This window comes from Rana temporaria (genome assembly GCF_905171775.1).
Source record: "Rana temporaria chromosome 13 unlocalized genomic scaffold, aRanTem1.1 scaffold_625_arrow_ctg1, whole genome shotgun sequence".
Lineage (NCBI taxonomy): Eukaryota > Metazoa > Chordata > Amphibia > Anura > Ranidae > Rana > Rana temporaria.
This window is the reverse complement of record NW_024404499.1, coordinates 2,071-14,853: the sequence shown is the minus strand read 5'-3', so window position 1 is coordinate 14,853 and position 12,783 is coordinate 2,071. Positions and strand designations below refer to the sequence as shown.

At 56.5% G+C, this 12,783-nt stretch overlaps 1 protein-coding gene across 1 annotated transcript in view; it reads right to left on the bottom strand.

The window, feature by feature from the left end:
* LOC120922009 (disintegrin and metalloproteinase domain-containing protein 15-like) overlaps window positions 1-7,480 on the bottom strand; it is a gene marked incomplete at its 3' end in the record, with an annotated part of 45,385 nt that extends 37,905 nt beyond the window's left edge. Inside the window, 1 exon segment of the mRNA XM_040334540.1 lies at window positions 7,338-7,480. Within this exon segment, the coding sequence (XP_040190474.1) occupies window positions 7,338-7,416 (79 nt within the window).
* Window positions 7,481-12,783: the final 5,303 nt, after the last annotated feature.

The following is a 12,783-nucleotide window of genomic DNA, read 5'->3' as shown; positions in this document are numbered from 1 at the left end:
GGACACAAGACATGAGGGGAACGAGTGTCACCAGGACAGAAGACATGAGGAGAACGGGGGTCTCCAGGACAGAAGACATGAGGAGAACGGGTGTCACCAGGACAGAAGACATGAGGAGAACGGGCGTCTCCAGGACAGAAGACATGAGGAGAACGAGTGTCACCGGGATAGAAGACATGAGGAGAACGGGTGTCACCAGGACAGAAGACATGAGGGGAACGGGTGTCACCAGGACAGAAGACATGAGGAGAACGGGTGTCACCAGGACAGAAGACATGAGGAGAACGGGTGTCACCAGGACAGAAGACATGAGGAGAACGGGGGTCACCAGGACAGAGACATGAGGAGAACGAGTGTCACCAGGACAGAAGACATGAGGAGAACGGGGGTCACCGGGATAGAAGACATGAGGAGAACGGGTGTCACCAGGACAGAAGACATGAGGAGAACGGGGGTCACCAGGACAGAAGACATGAGGAGAACGGGGGTCACCAGGACAGAAGACATGAGGAGAATGGGGGTCACCAGGATAGAAGACATGAGGAGAACGAGTGTCACCAGGACAGAAGACATGAGGGGAACGATTGTCACCAGGACAGAAGACATGAGGAGAATGGGTGTCACCAGGACAGAAGACATGAGGAGAACGAGTGTCACCAGGACAGAAGACATGAGGAGAACGGGGGTCTCCAGGACAGAAGACATGAGGAGAACGGGTGTCACCAGGACAGAAGACATGAGGAGAACGGGCGTCTCCAGGACAGAAGACATGAGGGGAACGAGTGTCACCGGGACAGAAGACATGAGAACGAGTGTCACCAGGACAGAAGACATGAGGAGAACGAGTGTCACCAGGACAGAAGACATGAGGAGAACGAGTGTCACCAGGACAGAAGACATGAGGAGAACGAGTGTCACCAGGACAGAAGATATGAGGAGAACGGGTGTCACCAGGACAGAAGACATTAGGAGAACGAGTGTCACCAGGACAGAAGACATGAGGAGAACGAGTGTCACCAGGACAGAAGACATGAGGAGAACGAGTGTCACCAGGACAGAAGACATGAGGAGAACGAGTGTCACCAGGACAGAAGACATGAGGAGAATGGGGGTCACCAGGACAGAAGACATGAGGAGAACGAGTGTCACCAGGACAGAAGACATGAGGAGAACAAGTGTCACCAGGACACAAGACATGAGGGGAACGAGTGTCACCAGGACAGAAGACATGAGGAGAACGGGGGTCTCCAGGACAGAAGACATGAGGAGAACGGGTGTCACCAGGACAGAAGACATGAGGAGAACGGGCGTCTCCAGGACAGAAGACATGAGGGGAACGAGTGTCACCGGGACAGAAGACATGAGAACGAGTGTCACCAGGACAGAAGACATGAGGAGAACGAGTGTCACCAGGACAGAAGACATGAGGAGAACGAGTGTCACCAGGACAGAAGACATGAGGAGAACGAGTGTCACCAGGACAGAAGATATGAGGAGAACGGGTGTCACCAGGACAGAAGACATTAGGAGAACGAGTGTCACCAGGACAGAAGACATGAGGAGAACGAGTGTCACCAGGACAGAAGACATGAGGAGAACGAGTGTCACCAGGACAGAAGACATGAGGAGAACGAGTATCACCGGGACAGAAGACATGAGGGGAACGGAGGTCACCAGGACAGAAGACATGAGGAGAACGGGGGTCTCCAGGACAGAAGACATGAGGGGAACGGGGGTCACCGGGACAGAAGACATGAGGGGAACGAGTGTCACCAGGACAGAAGACATGAGGGGAACGGAGGTCACCAGGACAGAAGACATGAGGGGAACGGAGGTCACCAGGACAGAAGACATGAGGGGAACCAGTGTCACCAGGACAGAAGACATGAGGAGAACGAGTGTCACCGGGACAGAAGACATAAGGAGAACGAGTGTCGCCAGGACAGAAGACATGAGGGGAACGGGGGTCACCAGGACAGAAGACATGAGGAGAACGAGTGTCACCAGGACAGAAGACATGAGGAGAACGAGAGTCACCAGGACAGAAGACATGAGGGGAACGAGTGTCACCGGGACAGAAGACATGAGGAGAACGAGTGTCACCCGGACAGAAGACATGAGGGGAACGGGGGTCACCAGGACAGAAGACATGAGGAGAACTGGGGTCACCCGGACAGAAGACATGAGGGTAACGGGTGTCACCAGGACAGAAGACATGAGGAGAACGAGTGTCACCAGGACAGAAGACATAAGGAGAACGGGTGTCACCGGGACAGAAGACATGAGTGTCACCAGGACAGAAGACATGAGGAGAACGGGTGTCACCGGGACAGAAGACATGAGTGTCACCAGGACAGAAGACATGAGGAGAACGAGTGTCACCAGGACAGAAGACATGAGGAGAACAAGTGTCACCAGGACAGAAGACATGAGGAGAACGAGTGTCACCAGGACAGAAGACATGAGGAGAATGGGGGTCACCAGGACAGAAGACATGAGGAGAACGAGTGTCACCAGGACAGAAGACATGAGGAGAACAAGTGTCACCAGGACACAAGACATGAGGGGAACGAGTGTCACCAGGACAGAAGACATGAGGAGAACGGGGGTCTCCAGGACAGAAGACATGAGGAGAACGGGTGTCACCAGGACAGAAGACATGAGGAGAACGGGCGTCTCCAGGACAGAAGACATGAGGAGAACGAGTGTCACCAGGACAGAAGATATGAGGAGAACGGGTGTCACCAGGACAGAAGACATTAGGAGAACGAGTGTCACCAGGACAGAAGACATGAGGAGAACGAGTGTCACCAGGACAGAAGACATGAGGAGAACGAGTGTCACCAGGACAGAAGACATGAGGAGAACGAGTATCACCGGGACAGAAGACATGAGGGGAACGGAGGTCACCAGGACAGAAGACATGAGGAGAACGGGGGTCTCCAGGACAGAAGACATGAGGGGAACGGGGGTCACCGGGACAGAAGACATGAGGGGAACGAGTGTCACCAGGACAGAAGACATGAGGGGAACGGAGGTCACCAGGACAGAAGACATGAGGGGAACGGAGGTCACCAGGACAGAAGACATGAGGGGAACCAGTGTCACCAGGACAGAAGACATGAGGAGAACGAGTGTCACCGGGACAGAAGACATAAGGAGAACGAGTGTCGCCAGGACAGAAGACATGAGGGGAACGGGGGTCACCAGGACAGAAGACATGAGGAGAACGAGTGTCACCAGGACAGAAGACATGAGGGGAACGGGGGTCACCAGGACAGAAGACATGAGGAGAACGAGTGTCACCAGGACAGAAGACATGAGGAGAACGAGTGTCACCAGGACAGAAGACATGAGGAGAACGAGTGTCACCAGGACAGAAGATATGAGGAGAACGGGTGTCACCAGGACAGAAGACATTAGGAGAACGAGTGTCACCAGGACAGAAGACATGAGGAGAACGAGTGTCACCAGGACAGAAGACATGAGGAGAACGAGTGTCACCAGGACAGAAGACATGAGGAGAACGAGTATCACCGGGACAGAAGACATGAGGGGAACGGAGGTCACCAGGACAGAAGACATGAGGAGAACGGGGGTCTCCAGGACAGAAGACATGAGGGGAACGGGGGTCACCGGGACAGAAGACATGAGGGGAACGAGTGTCACCAGGACAGAAGACATGAGGGGAACGGAGGTCACCAGGACAGAAGACATGAGGGGAACCAGTGTCACCAGGACAGAAGACATGAGGAGAACGAGTGTCACCGGGACAGAAGACATAAGGAGAACGGGGGTCACCAGGACAGAAGACATGAGGGGAACGGGGGTCACCAGGACAGAAGACATGAGGAGAACGAGTGTCACCAGGACAGAAGACATGAGGAGAACGAGAGTCACCAGGACAGAAGACATGAGGGGAACGAGTGTCACCGGGACAGAAGACATGAGGAGAACGAGTGTCACCCGGACAGAAGACATGAGGGGAACGGGGGTCACCAGGACAGAAGACATGAGGAGAACTGGGGTCACCCGGACAGAAGACATGAGGGTAACGGGTGTCACCAGGACAGAAGACATGAGGAGAACAGGGGTCACCGGGACAGAAGACATGAGGAGAACAGGGGTCACCGGGACAGAAGACATGAGGGGAACGAGTGTCACCAGGACAGAAGACATGAGGAGAACGGGGGTCACCAGGACAGAAGACATGAGGAGAACGGGGGTACCAGGACAGAAGACATGAGGAGAACGAGTGTCACCGGGACAGAAGACATGAGGAGAACGAGTGTCACCGGGACAGAAGACATGAGGAGAACGAGAGTCACCAGGACAGAAGACATGAGGGGAACGGGTGTCACCAGGACAGAAGACATGAGGGGAACGAGTGTCACCAGGACAGAAGATATGAGGAGAACGGGTGTCACCAGGACAGAAGACATGAGGAGAACGGGTGTCACCAGGACAGAAGACATGAGGAGAACGGGTGTCACCAGGACAGAAGACATGAGGAGAACGGGGGTCACCAGGACAGAGACATGAGGAGAACGAGTGTCACCAGGACAGAAGACATGAGGAGAACGAGTGTCACCGGGATAGAAGACATGAGGAGAACGGGTGTCACCAGGACAGAAGACATGAGGAGAACGGGGGTCACCAGGACAGAAGACATGAGGAGAACGGGGGTCACCAGGACAGAAGACATGAGGAGAATGGGGGTCACCAGGATAGAAGACATGAGGAGAACGAGTGTCACCAGGATAGAAGACATGAGGAGAATGAGTGTCACCAGGACAGAAGACATGAGGGGAACGAGTGTCACCGGGACAGAAGACATGAGGAGAACGAGTGTCACCGGGACAGAAGACATGAGGAGAACTGGGGTCACCGGGACAGAAGACATGAGGAGAACTGGGGTCACCGGGACAGAAGACATGAGGAGAACGAGTGTCACCAGGACAGAAGACATGAGGAGAACGGGTGTCACCAGGACAGAAGACATGAGGGGAACGAGTGTCACCAGGACAGAAGACATGAGGAGAACTGGGGTCACCAGGACAGAAGACATGAGGAGAACTGGGGTCACCGGGACAGAAGACATGAGGAGAACGAGTGTCACCAGGACAGAAGACATGAGGAGAACGGGTGTCACCAGGACAGAAGACATGAGGGGAACGAGTGTCACCAGGACAGAAGACATGAGGAGAACTGGGGTCACCAGGACAGAAGACATGAGGAGAACGAGTGTCACCGGGATAGAAGACATGAGGAGAACGGGTGTCACCAGGACAGAAGACATGAGGAGAACGGGGGTCACCAGGACAGAAGACATGAGGAGAACGAGTGTCACCAGGACAGAAGACATGAGGGGAACGAGTGTCACCAGGACAGAAGACATGAGGAGAACGAGTGTCACCGGGACAGAAGACATGAGGAGAACAAGTGTCACCAGGACAGAAGACATGAGGAGAACGAGAGTCACCAGCACAGAAGACATGAGGGGAACGAATGTCACCGGGACAGAAGACATGAGGAGAACGGGTGTCACCTGGACAGAAGTCATGAGGGGAACTAGTGTCACCGGGACAGAAGACATGAGGGGAACGAGTGTCACCGGGACAGAAGACATGAGGAGAACGAGTGTCACCAGGACAGAAGACATGAGGGGAACAAGTGTCACCGGGACAGAAGACATGAGGGGAACGGGGGTCACCAGGACAGAAGACATGAGGGGAACAAGTGTCACCAGGACAGAAGACATGAGGAGAACGAGTGTCACCAGGACAGAAGACATGAGGGGAACAAGTGTCACCGGGACAGAAGACATGAGGGGAACGGGGGTCACCAGGACAGAAGACATGAGGAGAACAAGTGTCACCAGGACAGAAGACATGAGGAGAACGAGTGTCACCAGGACAGAAGACATGAGGAGAATGGGGGTCACCAGGACAGAAGACATGAGGAGAATGGGGGTCACCAGGATAGAAGACATGAGGAGAACGAGTGTCACCAGGATAGAAGACATGAGGGGAACGAGTGTCACCAGGACAGAAGACATGAGGGGAACGAGTGTCACCGGGACAGAAGACATGAGGAGAACGAGTGTCACCAGGACAGAAGACATGAGGAGAACGAGTGTCACCGGGACAGAAGACATGAGGAGAACGAGTGTCACCAGGACAGAAGACATGAGGAGAACGAGTGTCACCGGGACAGAGGACATGAGGAGAACGGGGGTCACCAGGACAGAAGACATGAGGAGAACTGGGGTCACCAGGACAGAAGACATGAGGGGAACGAGTGTCACCGGGACAGAAGACATGAGGAGAACGGGGGTCACCAGGACAGAAGACATGAGGGGAACGGGTGTCACCAGGACAGAAGACATGAGGAGAACTGGGGTCACCGGGACAGAAGACATGAGGAGAACGAGTGTCACCAGGACAGAAGACATGAGGAGAACTGGGGTCACCAGGACAGAAGACATGAGGAGAACTGGGGTCACCAGGACAGAAGACATGAGGAGAACTGGGGTCACCAGGACAGAAGACATGAGGGGAACGGGGGTCACCAGGACAGAAGACATGAGGGGTTTGGATCTCCTTTCAGGTTGTCTCTGCAGTCTGGGGTTCCAATAGAGAGATTTCCCCTCACTTCCTGTCCCGGTGACAACGGGTTCATCAGACAGGAAGTGGGGAGAACTCTACAGCTGGGGAAGGGGGAGACACTCGGCCGGGTCTTTATTTCTGTCTGTTGGGGTCTGGAAATGTTTACCCTTCACAGAGAGCGGGAACCAATCACATGTCAGCTGTCAACACTCACCCCCCAGCCTGTCATTGTCACCCCTCAACCCCAGATTGTCACCCCCACCACCCAGACTGTGACCCCTAACCCTGTCACCCCCAGACTGTCACCCCCAGACTGTCACCCCTCACCCTGTCACCCCCAGACTGTCACCCCTCACTCTGTCACCCCCAGACTGTCATTGTCACCCCCACCACCCAGACTGTCACCCCTCAACCCCCAGACTGTCACCCCCATTCTGTCACCTCTCACTCTGTCACCCCTCAACCCCCAGACTGTCACCCCTCACCCCCAGACTGTCACCCCTCAACCCCCAGACTGTCACCCCTCACCCCCAGACTGTCACCCCCATTCTGTCACCTCTCACTCTGTCACCCCTCAACCCCCAGACTGTCACCCCTCACTCTGTCACCCCCAGACTGTCACCCCCAGACTGTCACCCCCCACCACCCAGACTGTCACCCCCTCACCCCTCACTCTGTCACCCCTCACCCTGTCACCCCCAGACTGTCACCCCTCCCCCCGGCACTGACCTGTGGGGTGTCTCCTCGGTGTGGTGATCAGTATGATGAGGACGGAGCAGTAGATGGAAGATGTGATCTCTCCCCCCATCCTCCCCGCTCTGCACCACCGACACCCCACTGACTGACTGACTGCACGGGGGAGGAGCTACACCGATACACAACCCGCCCCGGGGAGGAGCCACACCGCTCACTGACTGTACGGGGGAGGAGCTACACCGATACACTGCCCGCCCCGGGGAGGAGCCACACCGCTCACTGACTGTACGGGGGAGGAGCTACACCGATACCCTGCCCGCCCCGGGGAGGAGCCACACCGCTCACAGACTGCACGGGGGAGGAGCTACACCGAGACACTGCCCGCCCCGGGGAGGAGCTACACCGCTCACTGACTGCACGGGGGAGGAGCCACACCGCTGACTGACTGACCGGGGAGGAGCCACACCGCTGACTGGTTACTGACCTTCCAGAGGAGGAGCTTAGACCTGAAAAGTGAGGAAGTTCGGACGGGTGGGCGGAGTAAAACGTCTCTCTAATGACTAAGAAAGTAGAGCTGGGAGGAGTCTTTGCCGGGTGGGCGGGTCTAAACAGCGGTGAGTGACAGTGCAGAGGGCGGGAACACATTACCTCAGAGATGGAGAAGAGTGAAGTTCTCTGGGGTCAGTATTGGGGCCCCTGGGGGGAGGAGTTATGGTTCCTGTTTGGGGTGGAGTTCTCTGGGGTCAGTATTGGGGCCCCTGAGGGGAGGAGTTATGGTTCCTGTTTGGGGCCCCTGGGGGAGGAATTATGGTTCCTGTTTGGGGCCCCTGGGGGGAGGAGTTATGGTTCCTGTTTGGGGTGGAGTTCTCTGGGGGTCAGTATTGGGGCCCCTGGGGGGAGGAGTTATGGTTCCTCTTTGGGTGGAGTTTTCTTGGGGGAGGAGTTACGGTTCCTGTTTGGGGTGGAGTTCTCTGGGGGGAGGAGTTACGGTTCCTCTTTGGGTGGAGTTTTCTTGGGGGAGGAGTTACGGTTCCTGTTTGGGGTGGAGTTCTCTGGGGGGAGGAGTTATAGTTCCTGTTTGGGGTGGAGTTCTCTTGGGGGAGGAGTTACGGTTCCTGTTTGGGGTGGAGTTCTCTGGGGTCAGTATTGGGGCCCCTGGGGGGAGGAGTTATGGTTCCTGTTTGGGGTGGAGTTCTCCGGGGTCAGTATTGGGGCCCCCGGGGGGAGGAGTTATGGTTCCTGTTTGGGGTGGAGTTCTCTGGGGTCAGTATTGGGGCCCCTGAGGGGAGTAGTTATGGTTCCTGTTTGGGGCCCCTGGGGGGAGGAGTTATGGTTCCTGTTTGGGGCCCCTGGGGAAGGAGTTATGGTTCCTGTTTGGGGCCCCTGGGGGGAGGAGTTATGGTTCCTGTTTGGGGCCCCTGGGGGGAGGGGTTATGGTTCCTGTTTGGGGTGGAGTTCTCTGGGGTCAGTATTGGGGCCCCTGGGGGGAGGAGTTATGGTTCCTGTTTGGGGTGGAGTTCTCCGGGGTCAGTATTGGGGCCCCCGGGGGGAGGAGTTATGGTTCCTGTTTGGGGCCCCTGGAGGGAGGGGTTATGGTTCCTGTTTGAGGTGGAGTTCTCTGGGGTCAGTATTGGGGCCCCCGGGGGGAGGAGTTATGGTTCCTGTTTGGGGTGGAGTTCTCCGGGGTCAGTATTGGGGCCCCTGAGGGGAGTAGTTATGGTTCCTGTTTGGGGCCCCTGGGGGGAGGAGTTATGGTTCCTGTTTGGGGTGGAGTTCTCTGGGGTCAGTATTGGGGCCCCTGGGGGGAGGAGTTATGGTTCCTGTTTAGGGTGGAGTTCTCTGGTGTCAGTATTGGGGCCCCTGGGGGGAGGAGTTATGTTTCCTGTTTGGGGTGGGGTTCTCTGGGGTCAGTATTGGGGCCCCTGGGGGGAGGAGTTACGGTTCCTGTTTGGGGTGGAGTTCTCTTGGGGGAGGAGTTATGGTTCCTGTTTGGGGTGGAGTTCTATGGGGGGAGGAGTTACGGTTGCTGTTTGGGGTGGAGTTCTCTGGGGGGAGGAGTTACGGTTCCTGTTTGGGGTGGAGTTCTCTGGGGGGAGGAGTTATGGTTCCTGTTTGGGGGGAGGAGTTACGGTTCCTGTTTGGGGTGGAGTTCTCGGGGGGAGGAGTTACGGTTCCTGTTTGGGGTGGAGTTCTCGGGGGGAGGAGTTACGGTTCCTGTTTGGGGTGGAGTTCTCGGGGGGAGGAGTTACGGTTCCTGTTTGGGGTGGAGTTCTTGGGGGGAGGAGTTACGGTTCCTGTTTGGGGTGGAGTTCTCGGGGGGAGGAGTTACGGTTGCTGTTTGGGGTGGAGTTCTCTTGGGGGAGGAGTTATGGTTCCTGTTTGGGGTGGAGTTCTCGGGGGGAGGAGTTGCGGTTCCTCTTTGGGGTGGAGTTCTCTGGGGGAGGAGTTACGGTTTCTCTTTGGGGTGGAGTTCTCTGGGGGGAGGAGTTATGGTTCCTCTTTGGGGTGGAGTTCTCGGGGGGAGGAGTTATGGTTCCTGTTTGGGGTGGAGTTCTCTGGGGGGAGGAGTTACGGTTCCTCTTTGGGGTGGAGTTCTCTTGGGGGAGGAGTTACGGTTCCTGTTTGGGGTGGAGTTCTCGTGGGGGAGGAGTTACGTTTCCTGTTTGGGGTGGAGTTCTCTGGGGGGAGGAGTTACGGTTCCTGTTTGGGGTGGAGTTCTTTGGGGGGAGGAGTTATGGTTCCTGTTTGGGGTGGAGTTCTCTGGGGGAGGAGTTACAGTTCCTGTTTGGGGTGGAGTTCTCGGGGGGAGGAGTTACGGCTCCTGTTTGGGGTGGAGTTCTCTCGGGGGAGGAGTTCCGATTCCTGTTTGGGGTGGAGTTCTTTGGGGGGAGGAGTTATGGTTGCTGTTTGGGGTGGAGTTCTCTGGGGGGAGGAGTTACGGTTCCTGTTTGGGGTGGAGTTCTCTGGGGGGAGGAGTTACGGTTCCTGTTTGGGGTGGAGTTCTCTTGGGGGAGGAGTTATAGTTCCTGTTCTCGGGAGGAGGAGTTACGGTTCCTGTCGGGGGTGGAGTTCTCTTGGGGGAGGAGTTACGGTTCCTGTCGGGGGTGGAGTTCTCTTGGGGGAGGGGTTACGGTTCCTGTCGGGGGTGGAGTTCTCTTGGGGGAGGGGTTACGGTTCCTGTTTGGGGTGGAGTTCTCTTGGGGGAGGAGTTACGGTTCCTGTCGGGGGTGGAGTTCTCTTGGGGGAGGAGTCACGGTTCCTGTTTGGGGTGGAGTTCTCTTGGGGGAGGAGTTATGGTTCCTGTTTGGGGTGGAGTTCTCTTGGGGGAGGAGTTACGGTTCCTGTTTGGGGTGGAGTTCTCTTGGGGGAGGAGTTACGGTTCCTGTTTGGGGTGGAGTTCTCTGGGGGAGGAGTTACGGTTCCTGTTTGGGGTGGAGTTCTCTTGGGGGTGGAGTTACTGTTCCTGTTTGGGGTGGAGTTCTCTTGGGGGAGGAGTTACGGTTCCTGTTTGGGGTGGAGTTCTCTGGGGGGAGGAGTTACGGTTCCTGTTTGGGTGGAGTTCTGGGGGGGAGGAGTTACGGTTCCTGTTTGGGGTGGAGTTCTCTGTGGGGGAGGAGTTACGGTTCCTGTTTGGGGTGGAGTTCTCTTGGGGGAGGAGTTACAGTTCCTGTTTGGGGTGGAGTTCTTTGGGGGGAGGAGTTACAGTTCCTGTTTGGGGTGGAGTTCTTTGGGGGAGGAGTTACGATTCCTCTTTGGGGTGGAGTTCTTTGGGGGGAGGAGTTACAGTTCCTGTTTGGGGTGGAGTTCTTTGGGGGAGGAGTTACGGTTCCTCTTTGGGGTGGAGTTCTTTGGGGGAGGAGTTACGGTTCCTGTTAGGGGTGGAGTTCTCTGGGGAGGAGTTACGGTTTCTGTTTGGGGTGGAGTTCTCTGGGGGGAGGAGTTACGGTTCCTGTTTGGGGTGGAGTTCTCGGGGGGGGGGGGAGTTGCGGTTCCTGTTTGGGGTGGAGTTCTCAGGGGGGAGGAGTTACGGTTCCTGTTTGGGGGAGGAGTTGCGGTTCCTGTTTGGGGTGGAGTTCTCGGGGGGAGGAGTTACAGTTCCTGTTTGGGGTGGAGTTCTCTGGGGGGAGGAGTTACGGTTCCTGTTTGGGGTGGAGTTCTGGGGGGGAGGAGTTACGGTTCCTGTTTGGGGTGGAGTTCTCTGGGGGGAGGAGTTACGGTTCCTGTTTGGGTAGAGGAGTTACGGTTCCTGTTTGGGGTGGAGTTCTGGGGGGGGGGAGTTACGGTTCCTGTTTGGGGTGGAGTTCTCTGGGGGGAGGAGTTACGGTTCCTGTTTGGGGTGGAGTTCTCTGGGGGGAGGAGTTACGGTTCCTGTTTGGGGTGGAGTTCTCTGGGGGGAGGAGTTACGGTTCCTGTTTGGGGTGGAGTTCTCTGGGGGGAGGAGTTACTGTTCCTGTTTGGGGTGGAGTTCTTTGGGGGGGAGGAGTTACGGTTCCTCTTTGGGGTGGAGTTCTCTGGGGGGAGGAGTTACGGTTCCTGTTTGGGGTGGAGTTCTTTGGGGGGGAGGAGTTACGGTTCCTCTTTGGGGTGGAGTTCTTTGGGGGGGAGGAGTTACGGTTCCTGTTTGGGGTGGAGTTCTCGGGGAGGAGTTACGGTTGCTGTTTAGGGGGGAGGAGTTACGGTTCCTGTTTGGGGTGGAGTTCTCGGGGAGGAGTTACGGTTCCTGTTTGGGGGGAGGAGTTACGGTTCCTGTTTGGGGTGGAGTTCTCGGGGAGGAGTTACGGTTGCTGTTTAGGGGGGAGGAGTTACGGTTCCTGTTTGGGGTGGAGTTCTCGGGGAGGAGTTACGGTTCCTGTTTGGGGGGAGGAGTTACGGTTCCTGTTTGGGGTGGAGTTCTCGGGGGGAGGAGTTACGGTTCCTGTTTGGGGGGAGGAGTTGCGGTTCCTGTTAGGGGTGGAGTTCTCTGGGGAGGAGTTACGGTTTCTGTTTGGGGTGGAGTTCTCTGGGGGGAGGAGTTGCGGTTCCTGTTTGGGGTGGAGTTCTCAGGGGGGAGGAGTTACGGTTCCTGTTTGGGGTGGAGTTCTCGGGGGGGGGGTTACGGTTCCTGTTTGGGGTGGAGTTCTCTGGGGGGGAGGAGTTACGGTTCCTGTTTGGGGTGGAGTTCTCTGGGGGGAGGAGTTACGGTTCCTGTTTGGGGGGAGGAGTTACGGTTCCTGTTTGGGGTGGAGTTCTGGGGGGGAGGAGTTACGGTTCCTGTTTGGGGTGGAGTTCTCTGGGGGGAGGAGTTACGGTTCCTGTTTGGGGTGGAGTTCTCTGGGGGGAGGAGTTACGGTTCCTGTTTGGGGTGGAGTTCTCTGGGGGGAGGAGTTACGGTTCCTGTTTGGGGTGGAGTTCTCTGGGGGGAGGAGTTACTGTTCCTGTTTGGGGTGGAGTTCTGGGGGGGAGGAGTTACGGTTCCTCTTTGGGGTGGAGTTCTCTGGGG